Source organism: Hermetia illucens, chromosome 3 (genome assembly GCF_905115235.1).
Source record: "Hermetia illucens chromosome 3, iHerIll2.2.curated.20191125, whole genome shotgun sequence".
Lineage (NCBI taxonomy): Eukaryota > Metazoa > Arthropoda > Insecta > Diptera > Stratiomyidae > Hermetia > Hermetia illucens.
The window spans coordinates 33,470,193-33,488,862 of NC_051851.1; the positions used below are offsets into that span (position 1 = coordinate 33,470,193).

At 42.1% G+C, this 18,670-nt stretch overlaps 1 protein-coding gene across 1 annotated transcript in view; it reads left to right on the forward strand.

The window, feature by feature from the left end:
• The window catches only part of LOC119652386 (sterile alpha motif domain-containing protein 5), a 558,631-nt gene that overhangs the window by 518,570 nt on the left and 21,391 nt on the right, over positions 1–18,670 (forward strand). Inside the window, exons 9-12 of the mRNA XM_038056486.1 lie at positions 1,940–1,994; positions 2,449–2,600; positions 10,182–10,348; positions 11,208–11,289. Of these exons, the coding sequence (XP_037912414.1) occupies positions 1,940–1,994; positions 2,449–2,600; positions 10,182–10,348; positions 11,208–11,289 (456 nt within the window). The remainder of the gene's footprint in view (positions 1–1,939; positions 1,995–2,448; positions 2,601–10,181; positions 10,349–11,207; positions 11,290–18,670) is intronic.

Consider the following 18,670-nt stretch of genomic DNA (forward strand, 5'->3'; position numbering starts at 1 on the left):
CCCATCTATTATAGTAACATCGAAAGAACACTACCACAGAATAGTCTCAACTTGATCTTCGTGTTGAGATAACTGCATTTCAAGATTTTAGACAGGGCAGCGAAAGCAGATCAACCGCTGCTAATGCATCGGGCAACATCCAGTTTGGTGCCACCATCAGCAGAAATCACGCTTCCTAGCAAAACAAATTATCGATGCCTTCGATGCCCTCTCCATTAATGCAGACAGAGAGGGTACGATGATCCATCAGATTGAGAACCTTGGTTTTGTTGGTGTTTATCCTCAGTCCAACACTCTCTCATCAAAGGCTTCTCTCTCTCGATCAAACTTTCGAAATATTCTTTGATGGGGCAGGGAACACCCCTCCAAGTATTACGTTCAAGTCGAGTGCCTTTCTTTGGAATTTTAATCATCATCCTCTTTTCCCACTCTCTGGGCAAGGTCTCGGATTCCTAAGATTTCCGTATGAGTGGAAGTAGCAAATCTACAGTAACTGGTAAATAAGTCTGCGGGGAGATCGTCAACCCCGCGGCTTCATTACGTTTGGTTGCATTCCTGGTGGAAATCATTTCACTTCTGGTTGGGAGACAGGACATATTAGTACATTACGGTGACTGCCTACATCCTCGACAAGAGGAGGAACTTCATCGCCTGTGATCCGGTTCAGAGCTGTGGTGAAGGGTTCCTTCCACTACTTCAGTTGCTCGTCACCGAGGATAAGAGACTGACCTTCAAAATCCTTCACAGGACCCTCGAAAGATTTCCGACAATATGCCAGCTCTTTCATGATGCGCTGTATCTAAAAGCATTGTGTCTTACAACATTTTCTGCTTCTCTGATCAGTGCAATAGTACATAAATTCGCTTCTGTCGCGCCCTAGAATACGCTGAACTTCTCGGGATTTCGCTCGGTATTCGAGCGTGTCATGCCCCATCGCTCGTTTCGGTCAATGGAGCCTCCAACTCTTTTCGTCGATCCGCTTCCACGATTCCGCAATCAACCACATTTTATGACACTCCTTTGGGAAGTGGCCGAAGACCTGTGCAGCACTTGAGAAAATAGCATTTTTGAAGTCGACCTAATGCTTATCGATTATTTTCAGGCATGCCTTTCAGTGTATCTGCGGTCCGATTAGTAAGATAGCTCTCTCACTGTCGAGGGGCAGCTGGATCATACAAGCGGTCGATGTTGAATTTAAGAAATTCCAGCTCCCCAACTTTGTAAGAAGTAGTGGACGCAATATATAGGCGAACATAAGCAACCATTAGATGGTAATCTCTTTCGAAGCCATTGTCAGTACCCTTCTTGTTACGTACATCCAGGAGACAAGTCCTGAATCTATTGCTGATCATGAACTGTTCGATCTGATTGCTCGTACTTTGTCGGACAGTTGAAACCCTTATGGCATCTTTCTGCACTATATCGGAAGTCCTCGTTAGCGCATAGTACTGTACAATTATGATTGTTAGCCTGGAGGACCGTCGATGTCGTGGTCGAGGGGTGTATGGACATTCCAGAAACCAGTTATAGTTTTCGATTGTCAAAGGTCTTCGACATGAAGTCAGTTCCTATCCGAGGCGCTGTTGACCTTTCGCCAGTAAAGGAAAGTACAAAATTTGCAGGTTGCGCTAGCGCACTAGTTTCTATCCCTACAAGGAGGGAAGACTTTAAGTGTGATCTGAACCTCAACTCACAGGGCGATAGATTTAATGCTAAACTTTAAAATCATTACTGTTATTACAAAGTGAAATGCGGAGAAAATTATTTTCGCTCTCAGATGCTCGGATATTAATTTATATAAAAAGGTATCTGTATTCATGCAGTACTAGATTTTCGAAAATTATTGATTACAAATTTAAATCTATAAATTAGTCCAATTAATTATTTTTTTTATATCGCTCTATATTTACCTAATCATAATACTAATTTCCTATTACAGATTCTTAGGGATATTAGACAAGGACTTTTGCAAATGAGCCGGGAAGGACGAATAGGTAAGTACACATTCTCTCTAACAATTTTCTTCCCAACATGTTTCCCAACCCAACCCTTCGAACAATTATTCAGAAAATTAAACAAATATGTTCGTGCTAAGAGAAAAACCTCAACACATCTGCTCACCACAAAGAGCTGGAAACTTCCATAAAGTTTCTTTGGATCCCACGAGGCATCCATGCATGTATACCAGCTCATATCCTTGAAAGTGCCACTTCCACTCACTCATTTACACAAGACCCACAACGCAGCACAGACATTCTGAGAAAATAGTTGTTCCGATAATTTTCATGAAGTTCTGTTCGAAGGGAGAATCCAACTACCCTTGGAACGTTGAGGAACTCCGAGACGATTTATAGACTCAAACGGACGATTCAACGACCAACTTATAATAAAAAAAATAAAGCAGACTTTTGATTTCAATATTTCTCGATTTCCACGTTCATTTTCCAGACGATACTTATATGTATGATGACGCGATACGCGGAGCATATGCTGGTCTAGGAGGAATCCATCATCAAGGACATTGGTATGACGAACCCCCCTACGAAAGTGATCCGGACGATTTCCTTATGTCTGGAACAGGACCGGCGGCAACTATTCAGGTAATCGAATATGTCATAATGCTAAATAGGATTTTTTCCCGTTCTTCTGATATCTTACGAGAGTTCGAAACGTTTGTGGAAAGTTGAGAAATCCTTGATATACTTTAGTTATGTAACGAGGTACCGTTTTGGGTTGATCTTATTCGGGGTAGTTGGAAATCACATTTCTAGCTTCAGTCACTGCTTCTAAATAAAATTAGAAAATTTGGTTAGGAAATCTGCCAGTATGAACCCATTTGCGTATGAATGGGAGTCATATTCGACCCTTCTATTTACTGTCAGGACTTGGTGCATCATAGAGTGGTAACCCCTCCAAGCACATCCAATATCATTGAACATACTTCATGCGTTGTCAAGAAAAGTAAAATGCATGGTGCGATGCAATTCCCGTCATATGTTGGAGTTTTGAATTGCCAATTGCAAAAGTATTGCCTGCAGACTTTTGTGCTGAAATTGATTTTATGAGTAAAGAAAGAAGCAGCCCTGAAGTGACTTTCACCAATCTTCATCGTTGGTATTGGTAATGCTAAGTTATTCAAGGAAATTTTTTATGCAATGCAAATACGTCTATGGAGTTCATTATTCCCCCGGAGGGTATTGTATTTGAAAATGCTATTTTCATTCAATTTAAAAAATTTCGCTTTAAATAGAACTGTGCACTGAAATAAGGGTTTCTTAATTTATCGGTCGTTGTTTGTTTTTCATTTTATCGTTTATCATATGTGGTTGTGAAAGTTTTCCTCAGGGAAGAAGAAAGGTGAAAAGAGTTGATTGGAGGAGTTATGCAAGTAAGTGGTATTGTATTACACCACCTCATATGTTCACATTTTATTTAAATCAAGTAATCGGCCTACACTTAACTGCCTGTATTAAATATAACTGAACAAACGTGACAGAAACAACCACACCATTAAATCTTTACCTTTTTATAGCATCTTTTAAAAGAAAATATCGCGAATTCTGAGAATAAAGAGGTCTGCAATGCTTGCTAAGATCAATATTTACAAAGGATTCGCTTTATTCTTTCCAGACACTCTGCACTCGGCGAAAACATACATCTAATTATCCTCATCAATTTCCTTCCTCCCTGGATTTCTTGCCCTATTTCCTTATTAAATACAGTTAATATTTACAACTTTAATTTAATTGCTTTAATTGTCAATTTGGAAATGCCCTACCACCCTAAATCTGTTAATCTTACACTCGAAACAAGATATGTTGCTACTGCTAGCACTCCAATCAACTGGATATAGGGTTCAAAGATTACATGCGAAATTATCTCACAAGCAACTAGCCTTGTATAGAATCAAGAGCTGACATTTTTGTGGTAGAATTTCGAACGATGCGGAACATAGAGAGAACTATTATAGAAAATTCTTATAGATGCCACAATCGCTCAATTTATATTTTTGGAGAAACCTGAAAGAAATTTCAAGTCAGCGGTGGCATGGGATCTTTTAGGCATCATCGCGTGTTTGGCTGAATTTTTCATGCATTCCACTACTTATTTGTGTTCCACTTGTTTCCTATATATTTGACAATTTGTTTTTGGCAAGAAATCCAAACAATACAGTGGTGCACTGCACTCACGGGAAATAACTCCTCCTTTATGTCATTAAAGCGTTTTAATCTGCTAACTCGAAAAGTTGACAGCTAAAGATCAGATCAGAATCAAAACATGATTGAACCAACTTTAAGTGGACCGAAGAAATAATGTTTCAATGTCTTATGCTAAGCCGCTAGATGGAGAATAGACTCGGACCTAATACGTCAACGTATTAAACGCTGACCAATACACCATGTTCCAAAGTGAATCCCCACCGTTGCGGGGAAACATGAATCTACCTGGATACATTCCGTCTTGGTTGGCCAACAGTTTTATCATGGCTGTATAAGACCTTAGGCAGCGGCTTAGGGCGCTATCCTGCAGTAAGCCAAGTTATCTAACAAGGTTTATTAAATGGTTACAGTACTGAGATGATTTAAAACTCGGATACCATGACTAAACATATTCCATTCGGTTGAAAGGTGCATCAAGTCCACTACCTCTTTCGGCCTAAATCTTGACCCGAACAGCCGAGTTGCCATCAACATGTATGAAATGGCTATACCAGTGAAAGCGCTTCTTCCATAACTTCTTCATAATGAGTGCAATGCTATACTATTTAAAGATGTTGAATACAAGTTATACTTGGAGAGGTACTTGTGAGAGTTTAGGTAGTTGACTTTAGTAGTAATTACTCTACTTTCAAGATCGAGGGGACAGTTTTAAGTCTGTGGGGAAGTGAAACGATTTGAGGAGAGAGATAAATCCAAAAAAGGCTCTCTTCGAAATTTTTGGCGTGACCTTGGGAAGGTAAGGAATCATGTGGGATTGACATTCGACGGACTAGGGGATATTAAAGTAAAAATATTGATTTGCAATCCGTGGTCATCCTTTTTGGGAAGGGGGCCTATTATGTTTGCTTATCGTATATCCTTCAGAAGTTTATCAAAGTAAATAGTCCCATCCTATTCCCTAGGGTTAACCAGTTAGGATGGGAAGGTAACATTGCTTTATGCTCCGCCCCCTGCTCGCTTACTGTCGTAATTTTAAGATCTCTGTAGATTTAAGTCTAAGCCGTGTTTTTGCGATTAAATTATTTGAAATAATTAAGACTTTTTTTTCCTTTCTATTCGCTACTGATATTTATTAAGTCCGCAAATACCTCATGGAAAAACATTCTGAGAAGCATCGTCTTCTTTACATTGCACTTCTGGATCTAGAAAAAGCGTTTGATCGTGTGTCACACGAACTTATTTGGTATACTCTATGACAACACTTAGTACCAGAAGATCTCGTGCGCTGAGTTCAATTGCTCTACCACGATCCGAAAAGTATGGCGGGTGCATCAAAACCGCTTCATGTCTCTGTTGGTGTTCATGAAGGAAGCGCCCTCTCACCACTCCTCTTTGTTCTTGTTATGGACACCGTCACATGGGATATCCAACGTTCAGCGCCCTACACAGTGCTTTCTGCAGATGATGTTTACCTAGCATCTGATAGCAAAAATTATATCGAGCAACTTGTCCAAAAATGGAATGATCGCCTCGTGCAATACGGTCTCAGATTGAATCAAAACAAAACTGAATTTTTGACGACCGATCCCCATGAAACAGACACAATATCTGTCAGCGGCAGTGGTCTGCCCAGAACTAAGCGATTTAAATACCTCGGGTCAATGCTATCAGCCAATGGAGAACTGCGTTATGAAATTGCTTCACGCAATCACGCAACCTGGATGAATTGGCGTTCCACAACTGGTATTCTTTGTGATCGACGTATTAACGAACGACTCAAATCGAAAATTTACCGTAATGTCGTCCGTCCTGTTGCCCTCTATGGTGCTGAGTGTTGGCCGACTATAAAAGACAATGAAAGGCATATTGCGGTGATGAAGACGGACTGGTGGCATGACACGTTTCGATCACATCCGAAATGAGAATATCCGCGATCGTTATGGGGTTGCACCAATCATGGAAAAATTGCTAGAGAGGCGTCTTTGATGGTATGGTCACGCAATTCGCGCTAACGAGAATTCACTTACCAAGATTGGTCTGAACATCGAACTCAATGGTAAACGACCAAAAGGCAGACCGAAACAACGGTGGCTTGATACGCTGGATGGGGATTTAAAAGCCTCTAGATTGCATCCAGATCAGGCGAAACCGATCACGACGAGCGACCCCGCTTGGGAACGGGGCAAAGACTGAAGAAAAGAAAGGAGATAATCGATCTACTGTGCAAGGAATTGTCAAGATTATAAAGAAATTTGAGAAAGCTAGAAGCGTTTCAGATGTGGTCAAGTCTGTGTATCATCGCCATATTCGCACTGCCCAAAATATTACTTTTGCTAGTGAAAGTATGGCGGATAATCCGAGCTTGTCGATTTCCTGGCATTCTAAGCAGCTGGGCCTATCTTACAGGTCATTATGGTATATTTTACATTTTGCACCTCCATATATATATACAGTTCAACTTACGCAAAATTTAAGCCGTCTGACCTTTCACAAAGCTGAAGATATACTCATTGAATGCTAGAATAACAGACTTTCAATGTTGATTTTTCGAAAAAAAATTTCTTCAGCTATGAAGCTCATTTCCCACTCGGTGGTTACGTCAAGAAGCAAAATTCCCTTATTCCACAAGTGATTGTGGCAAAACCACTGCTTCCGAAGAAGTGACTACTTGGTGCGCATTACGGTCTGGAAGTCATTGGGCCATATTTCAATTCCGAGTGACCCGAACTTATGGCCTGCAACTGAAAATTATGAACTGGGCGATACATGGTTTCAGCAACACGGTGCCACGGGCCGCCCAACTCCACTGATTTTGGCTTCATTGCATGGGAAACTTCACATTTTGGCGACGTCAACTGGTCACCAAAGTCATGCAATTTGGTGCCGTTAGAATTTTTTTGTTAGAGTACATCAAAGGCCGTGCTTATGTGGATAATTTTAAAACCCACTTTCGTCAAGTTGTGGCCGAGATACCGCCCAAAATGAGCAAAAAGGTGGTCGAAAACTACCTCAAAAAGATTCACCGCTGCAATCAATCTAGAAGCCGTCATTTAAATGAGCGTTATTATAAAATACAAGTTTCATCATTAAAGCTTACCTCTCCACGCAGATCCTCAATGTTCCTCCTAAATTCAAGATTGATTCGATTAGGTTGAAAGCGCAGGTCAGCAACTTAGCCCCATATGAGGATATTCCTACTCTAATGCATGAGGGGATTTCGTGGCAATCATGGCGACAGGCCCCCAACTAGGGAGGCTAGAAAGAATATCGAATATCTCGACTATCTAGCTGGACAGTACAGCCACCCCCCCTCCTTCTCTTCCTGATGTCCTCAGATATCACCCAGTGTCTCTGCTTATATTAATGACGTTTCGTTGTACATCTCAATTGCTAAAGGGTGGGATCAGCAGGTTTTGGCTGTGGTGCTGGATGTGAAGAATACCTATGAGAAAGTGGGTCTTGCGACTCTGTGTCACACAATGTCACGTTTATGTTTTCCTGCGGAAATTGTTTTACGGATGTTAAGGATAATGTCCAATCGACGCCTTCAATTAGGGCTGGACAGCGTTGAATTTGGCAACGGCCAAGGATGCGTTTTAAGTCCAATGTTGTTCAACCTCTATACAGCATTTCTGCATAATAAATGTTCTAATAGTATTGAAATTTTGCAATACGCAGATGATTTCCTTATTTTATCAATCGATGACAATTGGAGCTCGACCTCCAAAAGTCGGCAAACATATGTTTATCTCTTTCTTGATTAATCCCGCAGACTAGTCCTACCAACCAACACAACCAAATTCCAATTTATATCCTTTAAGCGAAGCGGGGTCACACCCCTGCTCATTAAACTGAATAATCGCACGCTTGCTCATGTCAAGTCTACCACCTTCTTAGGGAGGGAGGACTTATTCGGTCAAAGACCATTTTCATTATGAATCCGCCCAGATAATTTCAAAATAAGATTGACTCTATATCTACTTGTATTCTGAGAAGATGCCTGGGGCTAACCAGAATCACCCCCTTGCACCTGATTTTTGCTTTGGCTAAGCAGCCGTCGCTCTGTTTCAGAAGACTCCTCTTAGCAGCCAAAGAACTTCTCAAGCTAAAGGAAGGAAAGGGATCCGTGGACCAAAAAACGTGGGAGTAAGTTGCTCCCCATTTGGTCCGGTCCAACTTCATGTGGATGTGAATTTAGGATCCTACATATCCTAAACATCTAAAACTGACTTTCACGTACTGCCTTGTAGATGTCTTTAATATGAATACAACACTGGATTTGCGTTAATCGCTACAAAGCTTTTCAAAATGCCACAGTACCGCACTGGCTCTAGCTATAGAAAAGCATGTCTGCATACTGAAGACAATTTTTTCCCTTAAATGACAGCTGAAAATAAAACTCGAAAAGCTTGCCTCAGGGCAGAGGCAAATCGTGAGACGCTGCCTCACCTCTGCCCTGGGAGCAGCGTGACCGTAGCGGCTCGCAGATGTTGAGTGCTCCTTTATATAATTCGTAGAACAGGACATGACTACGAATTATATTGAGCGCACATCCGCCTTATTGACCAGAGCTTGGCCAGAGCTGAAAATATTTTTTTTGAGAATGATGGGGTCCTAAGTCCACATCAACTTAATGCTGGAATGGCTGGAAGCTCTGGTCAATAAAGCGGATTTGCGCTCAATAAAATTCGTAGCCATATTCTGTTCTACGAATTATATAAAGGAGCACTCAACATCTGCGAGCCGCTATGGTCACGCTGCTCCCAGGGCAGAGGTGGGGCAGCGTCTGACGATTTGCCTCTGCTCTGGTAAGAAACCGTGAAGCCGTCATGGCTTGACATTTTTGTAAAGTTTGGGGAGGGAAAAAGGAGTAAGTTGCTCCCCATTTGGTCCGGTTCAGCATTAAGTTGATGCGGACTTAGGACCCCATCATTCTCAAAAAAAATATATACGGGCTATGCTAAGTATTGACGCCTAATCTCCCTGCAGGACTATTTTGCCTAATTTTTGATACGGTTGTGTTTGGCTAGGATTCTAAGAGATGCAATTGCTGGTATAGTAATCTTGACGTAACATCTCCCATCAATCAAATAAAGCTTTGAATTAAAGCAACTTTTAGCCTTTATATCTATTTTTTTATGCTCCTACTTTTATAAAATGGGGAGTTTTGAATATTATATATAATTGTGGAGAAAAATATTTACTTCAAATCAATAAGTCCTTGATTGAATTCTACCTGCGCATATAACAGAAATACGCATATCTTCCTCCACAAATTTCATCTCTCCTTCAAACTTCACCATAAAACTCAAATAAAACTCATAAATACGTGTCCAACCATAAATTGCTCATCAATAAAAATTTTCGTTTTCCCATAAATTGAAACTCTTTCTTTCGGACCAAATGGATGAGGTATCCGAGCAATCAAAAGTCATCTCATACCACCCTACTCCGAAGCTCTATCTCATTTTATCATCGTCTTCTTTCATCTTGGATGATTTCCTTTTGCATTACGTCTTTCCCGGTAATCTTCTTATCCTGTCCAAGCCAACAAATATCCTTTCCAAACGAGTATGCTCTCTGCACAAAATGATCGTTGACCCTTCACTAAACCCTTTTTCTGACGTCATAAACAGGAAAATTCTGTAGCTTTGAACCGTACCAAGAGTATGTAGGAAAAGTGAAGGTGGGCACTTGTCGGACTTTTATCCTTTCTTTCTGGACAGGACAGTGGGGGCTGATGAGAATTCTCATTTCCAAAAAAGGTATCAAGCTTTGTGAATACACAATCTTGAATATGAACTATGGCAGAGAAGGGGGTGAGGCTGGTGGTAGGTAAGCCTTTTGGTAAATATGACTGTGACTACTAACTGTTGTTCCTGTCCTTATTCGGACAAGAAAACGAACGCTTTATGCTTCTCCACATTCGTTTGTGTCCTTTCTACTTGAGATTGCTTAAAGGATTTCGTGATTTCATATTTATTTTTATGTTTACATTTTTTTCGTATTTCTTGATTGCAGGGTGGACGTGTCCGTTTCATATCAAACTCACGTGAAAGTACGGGGGTGATTTCGTTGAGATCAGCCGGCGATATATCGTTACCGCAGAAGGGACCAACACGGCGAGGTCTTATCGTGCCGCAGCAGCCACCTAATCCACCGACCATAATACCTTTAACTCATGCCAGGTAAGCTTGAGAAATTTAATAGTAAGGGGAGAGAGTAAGTAAATGATGAACGAGGGTAGCCAAGTTTCTGTAAGAGTTGCCAATGAGAGTCTCGAGAGTCGTTCAAGAAATGTATGGAGTTAACATTTTCCGCTCCAGACAATGGTGCAGTATAAACAGTACTTTCTCACTCCTTCAATATCCCAAAAGGGACATATTTCCCTCAGTCTTGGCGAATCTAATATCAAAAGTTCACCTTCCTATTTCTTATTTCACACAGTATAAAAGTCGAAGGCAACTATCTTCAATAGCCAATTTCCAAATAATAAGTTTATCCCGAGAACTCAAACTCATTTTGTATAATCACCAACACTATCTGCCTTGGAAATTTCCTCATCCTTTCTCCCTTAACTTGAAATAAAGTTAAGTTGTTCAGCTTTTTGATGTGTTTTATTGCTACCGGTGGCATTTTTAAGCCACTTCCAACAAGCTCGCTCTTCCTTTATTCCAACAAAAATGGAAGGTGGCCCCAAGGCTGTACTGGGAAATCATAATGTTGTTTTGTTTATTGGTTCAAAGGCCAGACGTGTCCAAAAAGCGGGGCGAAGAAGAATAGCCATTGTTCCTTCTTTTTCGTGTCTTATTTAATTTTTTTTGCCAACTTCCCGCTTCCATTTTCCGAGTATCTGTGTTAAGCGAGAAACTTTTCTTGAACACGAGACAGAATGGATCTCCTCGGGAATCCACTGGAAATACCTTTGTATTCCTTTCACTTGTACTTCTGCCCTCTAGTACTTTTCTTAATGAAAAAAGTTTTTCGCCTTTGCATTCCATTTACATTTGATTAATCGTTAAATTCTTTTTTCTTTCATATAATTAGGTCCCATGACCCGGAGAGTGGTGACTACGCCGGCTCTATTTCGGACCTGCAAAGTGTTACGTCTCGATTAAGCACTGTTTCGGTAAGTAGATTACATGACGAGGCATTATTATAGGAATTTCTTTTTCTTGCATTTCTTTTGATTGATAAAGTGACATTTTTCGGCGAGAAGAAATGTCTAATGGAGTCGTCAGCCAGTTCATTTCTAGTTGATTTTGGATTACAAAACGAGCCTTCTTGCGGGTATTGCAAAAGTTTCAAACTCAGTTAAAAAACTTATCCTTTTCTTACTATACAGTTCATTTGACGTCACTCACCCTGTACTTACCCTAAAGAAATTTTAGGAAACCCTGCCAGCTCGTCAGGTCAAATAAAATGAATTCACACCATACTCAGGTTTCGAAAGGCAAAAAGGATGTTATTAAATTTAAAAGCACTTATAGCGTGTTATGCGATTGTTTTAATGGGTTGACTAATTAAACACAATCCAAGGTACCTTACTGCATATACCCTGAATCAATCTGGTTGAACTCCTAGATCTGAATTACATTACCCGCTCTATAATATAAGCCCCTACATCTTCCTTTCCTTGTTTTTAAATTCTCTGATAATAAGTCCAAAAATAAAGTAATGGCACCTTTTCCTGCTCTCACCAAATATTTACTTCTCCCAGGTGCAGATATTGCGGGAACAGTATTCACAAAGGCTTTCTCTGGGGCTGTCAGGGAAAAAAAACATTTGACATATTGCAAAGGCTCAAAACAGAAGACGATGTGTGCTGGTGTGGTTTTTACGATTTAGGTTAAAAAACATCTCAATCATCACAAAAATTTCCGATATGGCAGGGACGAATTCTTTCTACGAGCCACTGCAAGCAGTTTAAGAGAAGCTTCTTAAAAAGGATATTACCGTCCTTATGGGTGTTTCAAATGTCAAGGTGGGCTCTGACAGCACATTGCTTGGGCAAGTGATGGGGAGACATGGTCTTGGTGGACACTGCGCGAGCATAAGACTTGTCGTAAGTTAGTAGGTTTTCGACAGATCGGCAACGAACATCTAACCAGATCGACCTTACCACAAGCGACAGTAGATTTAAGACTTGTCTTTTGAACACGCATAGCAGAAAGTGTGCAGACATCGGCTTCACAAAGCACCATCATTTTAGGGTAACTTACCTTCGCTAGCAAGTCGTTGCTGCAGCTGCTGATAAAGCGTCGCCTCCTTCCCAATAGAGAGAGTCTCCGGAATCCCGCAGTTGTCTAGCCGTGATGCGTAACCACGGATACGCACTATTCCTTTAAATAGAAACAACATTGATTTAGCAATCAACGCGCTCAACCGGACTAAAGTGATGGACTAGGTGGTCTCTCTTGGATCTCGAATATAAAAATAAAAAACGTTGTAGCTACTTTCGGTACAAAAGCGGAAGGCAATATTGAATATTTTTCCGTATTCTTCTGACTTAATGGCTTGACACATTGGGTTCAGACACCACTTGTTGTTTATCGTCCTAATAAATAAATAAACACAATTTCTCAACAATCTGAGTTAACGTCTAAAGCGCTCAAGCAGGGAACGACACAACCGCCAGCAATTACAAATATGGGGGCAGCTCGAAAAATTCTATTACACCTGGTAATAGAAGCTCTGAATTATTTTAATCAAATCAAGAACGTTTCTCGTGCCGTTCACGATAATTACTTAAGTAATTCTCAGCACATCGTAACCAAGACCCCCGCAGACTATTCTATGGCCAAGAAAATCGTGGTGGAATGCAATAATAAGTTCTTCATCTACACCCTTCCCTCCGAAAAGACAACCAGTCCTATCCTCCGAGGTCTTGATTCCGCTTTCTCAGGTCAGGAAATCTCTGAAGAACTGAAGACGCAGGGAGCATCCAGCCTTATCAGCGTTACATCCTTCGTCACGACCTGGGCAAAAACCATGTATATCCAGTTGGACCTTTCACTGGTTACATTTGACACGACGTTTTCGGAAGAACATATCAAAAATATTGAAGCTATTGAACATACCATACCATTGTTCGCTTTGAATAAATTCAAAACAAGCAAGAACTGCCAGCCTGTGGATCATACAACCAGCGGCCACTTAACCTATCGCGGTGTCAAGTGTGACCAGGTCCACGGGCGAGCAAATGCTCCAAAACACCGGAGCAGTCACCAAAGTGTGTTAATTGCGTTATCAATGACCACCCTGCAAACTACCGAAACTGCTCAAGCTTTGTTAGAGTCGTGACGAGGTGAAATGCCGCCGTCTCCCACCCAAACCACTCAAGCGTCGAGTTATCTTATTACCAACCCGACTTTCACACGTAGCCCGTGTCCTTCGCAGCTGACCGATTTCCTTGAATTCACCAAGAAATCGTAAGAATTCCTCCAGTTGTTCAAAGTGAAGGTTAGTATTCTGAATTCCATCAATTCCATTCCATCAAGGTTCGAACTTACTTCATGACGAACACAAGCCCCGCATAGTGCTTCTATGCGAAACCAAGTTGCACTACAAACACGAATCCAGCTATTCCAACTTCAACCTTTACCGTACTGATCGCCCACAATCCAATTATCTCCAAGAAACTCCTATCCTGCCAATACTTCCCACTAACCAACAACTTCAAATCATTTGAAATTACTCTTATTTTCTTTGAAATCCAATCGTCCACGGTCTATTTTGCTGTAGTCTACAGTCCGGACCAATCCTTCGATACCTACAATTTCCAACAGAATCGATCCTTTTGCGCCTCTCAAACAAGAGCACAATGTAAAGCCTAGTACCTAGGTGTAGGTGGAGAGCTCAACGCCAGGAACCATTTTGGTTTGATGCACGGTCAATCCAAAATAGAGAAAGACTCCACCGTTCCACTACAGACGCCTGCCCAAGCATAAACCTGTCGCACTTTTGCCCAGCCCTTCCCACCTTCCATGAGGGTTCCTATGACTCATATCTGGTTCGCCACACCATTAGCAGTAACATTATTGTTAATCCCAATCCTAATATATATCCTTATCTGGAAGACGTTGCTGGCTGTAATCCTTGATATTAAACTTCCTGAAACAGCCTTCCTTTCCGCCCTACACTCGGTTCCAGGTTACCAGAAGGCGAATTGGAAACTTAGCAAGTATGGAACGAACTGATTCCAGCTCGTCACCTCAACTCCCGCAACGTCATTTCCCTCCCCAATGGTGTCCTCGACGATATAAAATTCAAAAAGACCCTTCGGCGGAGACTATTTAGAAATTGATATTCTCGCAGTGCTTTCACCTCAATGAAGAAATTCACAACCTTGACCGGTCAATCCGAGAAGGGAATTTCAACCCTATATGTCGACTACCTACACAAACACCTCTCCAACATTGAATTGAACCCTGGCACGTTTCAGGAAAATCAGAAAACCCCAAACCATGGCCCTACCTGAAAAGGCTAACATCTTAGAAAAACACTTCCTGCAAACCCTCTATTGCACATTGTACATCTGCGACCAGGTTTTGGAAAACGAGGTCCACGAATTAATTTTGCGACTTCAATCGATCCCACCTTTCGACCGCACCCAAACTACACAAAACCTCTTCACCCTTCCTCTCAATCATTTGGAACGCCGGGAGAACATCCCACCCATCCATTTTATCACACCGACGTCGATCGTGGTGTCGAAAAATAAGTAATCGGTAGGTCCTGACAAAATCCCATCTATAGTCCCACAAAAATGCGCTGCAAACATTTCCACTTTCCGTTCATCAATTATCAACGCCCATGCCTTCTAAACGTCCATTTCCCCACTGATCGGAAGAGTGCCCATATAACTCCCATCCCAAAAAGAAATGAAAACCCTCTTAATCCCGATAGCTACACGCGAGCGAACCATTAAGTCCCCCTCAGACTTCATATTCAGTCCAACTCTACTCAGCTTTCTTTCCCAATCGAGAGCCATTTGGTGGAGCTCCATGATAGAAGTAAAAGAGCAAACAGATGTCATCAGCACGGTCGAGGTGTTTGAAGAAAGATGTCATTGTTTATTGAACTCCTCCACTTCCTCCGGACAGGGCAGCATGAAAAGCGTTACCGATAAGAAGAAAAAATAATATCCCTGACCAGCGCAATAGCAAATTGCCTCTTGCTACGGCGTACCCTACGTTGAATTTCTCGGGCTTTCGATCAGTATAGGAGTTCGCGCGTAACGCAGCGGTCAGTAGAGCCTTTAACCCTTTCCGATCATCGACCCGCTTTCAGGATTCCGCAGTCAGCCAGATCTTGCGGCGCTCCTTTTGGACGTGGCAGACGACGTGTACAGCACCTGACAAAGAGCACTTTTGATGATGGCCCAATGCTCATCGATATTCTCAGAAGCATTAATCAGTATCTCTTCCGTTCAATCAATGATGGCTCTCCAACTGTCGAGTGACAGCTGGGTCGTACAAGCGGTCGACGTTGAACTCAGGGGGTCGCAGCTCTCCAATCCTCCAATTCTGCGAGAGATGGTAATCCCTTTGAGACCGATGTCAGCGCCTCTCTTGTTACGTTCATTCAACAGAAATTTCCTCAATCTACGACTGATCGCGAAGTAGTCGACCTTATGGCTCTTTAGGCGTAGGTCAGTTGAAACCCAACTACCCTTTGGCAGGTTCTATGCTCGAACAATGTGCCACCAATGACGAAGGGGTGGAAATTACAGAAATCCGTTACCGTTGTGGTCCCCAAGACCGTGTTTCCCCATCACATGCCCGAGCAAAGTGTTGTCAGATCCCATCTTGGCATTCAGATAACCCATCGTGATAATAATGTCACCTTCAAGAAGCCTTTCCAGTACTGCCTTTAATTGCTCGTAGCAAGCATCCTTCTCCACTATATTGGAAGTCTCCGCTGATGTGTAGTATTGTACAATCGCGATTGTCCTTAGCCTGGACCGGAATTTTATAGCTAGAAGTCTATCTGACACCGGCTCCCAGGTCAAGAAAGCGCACCTTGGGGTAGCCGTCAGGAACAACCCGGCACCGGACTCGCGTCTGATACCACTAGGCTTTCCGGAGTACAAAAATTGCCACAAGAGGTAGAGGAGTATCTCTTACTTCAGCTACAAGCGGTACCATGTCAAGGAGAATTTGGCCCGCTTATAACATAACCCGATCTCGAGAGCTCCTGTACCAGACGCGTGCAAATGCATTCAAGATTATGGCGGTCTGCACGGGGCACTGGCCCATAGGGGACCATACCGCTAGGCTCGGCATACCTTACAACTCACATTGCCGAAGCTGCGGAGAAGGAAGGAAAACCTTCATGCACTTTCTCTGCGATTGCCCAGCTCTGGCTAGAGTCAGGCTGCGGACACTGGGTAAACCATTCTTTGGGGACCTCAGAGAGATTTCTAGCTGCAGGGTGGGAGAGCTGCTTTCCTTCGTGAATGCTACCGGCTGGCTCTGAAGAACCGAGCCGGCTGTGCTCCCATAACAACAGTCACGGTCTTAGGAGTTTGTGGTATCAAAGCGGCGCACCAAAGCGCTAATTGGGCTCCTCGGAGCGACCACTGACACGTACCTAACTACCCATCTCTTACTTCGCTTAGTCCCAAAATGTCCAGCTTATATCGCTGGAATTCCTGTTCAAGTTGGAGAAAGCGAGCATTCTGAAGACCATCGCTACCGTTGTTGAGGAGTGAGCGCACATTCCAGAAACTAATCATAGTTTGTTTTTGATAGTCAAAGGTCGTTGCCGTGAGGTCAGTGCCTATCCCAATCGTTTCTTTACTTGTAGTAAAAGTGTTTCAAAATCTGCAAGTTGCCCACAAATTTCTACCCCTTTAAATCGCCTCTAACGACAAGCAATGGAGTGGAATAGAGTGTATTCTTAAGCCCAAATTCACAGGGTAACAGTTGCAAATAGGTGGAAATCCCAAGCCGACATCCAGCAACACCATTCATCCAAATACATATGTTCAACAGGCATTCCCCAAGGTTCAGACCTCTCCTCATTTTTTGCTTCATCTTCCGGTATGACAGTTCTCCGTCCCAAATAGAAAGGCTGGTCTTCCATTCAAATGTAGTAGAGAAACTGCTTCTTCTTTTCCTATTCGTTTTTGCGACAAGGGAGACTTTTTTCTGCGGCTTCTTTCGTTTTTTCCAGAATTGTTCAATTTCGTCAATAGTCACAGAAATTTTTAGCTTCTTAAGAACCAAGTCAAATTTTTTGCGAGTTGTACCCCAGCCTTCCTCAAGTTTAAATCCACGGAACGCATGGTGTCAAGAACCTTACTAATCTTGTTGCACTATCTAAGGATTCGATGCGCCCATTCATAGCGGTAGCGCCGATTCAGAAGTTCCCGTTCTGTCGAGGGCCTAGGACCTACCTGTATTGCTGCCCCGCCGATGTTACTTCCAACGTCGGTTAGGTCCTTATATACACGCCCAATCAGTTCCTTGACTCTTGCTTAGGCATTGATCATTACGGATATCTTGTTTCCGCGGAAATAGATCCAGTCCTTAGGACCGTTTTGGCGAAACAGGAGGTTGTGATCATGGAGCAAATCCTAGTAGAGCTAGACTTCAAATGCTTTTTCGGATGGTATACCTCCACGAGAATATACACGGATTCAACTTCGAGTTCGTGAAAGAACCACCCGTTTTTCATAGAGTTTCCATGTTGATTTACTCATCCAATTTAAGGAATCTGAAGCCTCTTTTCCGCTTTCCAGTTCCTCGTAGTATGTTCGAAAGGAGTCTTGTTTGGAACTTTTTGCGAGTCTTTTATGTTCACGCTGTGACTTCCTGAAATTTAACCAGTCTTCATTTTTTACAGGCGCAATTCAGTAGTCGTCTAATTGGTCTCCTGAGTTTTTGCAGTCTTTGCTGGGAATCATTCTACAACCTAAGTTTCTGTGAAGGTGTGAGATTCAGTGTTTCGAATTAAGTTTCTTTCGCCAAAAGAGTCCTTAATCACTCAGGGGTGGCACTTGGTAATAAATCAGGGAGTTCACTGAACTTTGCCAAATCCAGTTTTCGTTTGTCTTTGTGTTACAGGCTCTTCACCCGTTATAATAATAAACATTGGTGCGACAATTCATCCAATTTTGAAATCAGCATCCGGCCTCTTGGCCTTGTGGATATCTGATTATTTAATGTCATTGCACACTGAAAACTGGACCGCAACAATTTTCCTGTGTACTATCTCTTAATCCTCCCTTCACAGGTCTCATAGAATGAATCTGAAATGCTGTCTCTCCGATTGAGGTAAACGAATAGTCGCACCATCCTTTCAACTTGACCTTTAATTTCATTTAATTTTTTTCCAATAATATCTTTGTCGGAATATCACGTTCTGTTTTGCAAATCAAATCAATTCCTGGGCTTTTTATATACTCCTAGAGTGGTGAGTGCCATAGCGAAGTCAATCGTTTAGTTTGGTCAACTTCTAGAATGTTCTCCAACTGCATACTGATGCCTTATTGAATCTCTAAC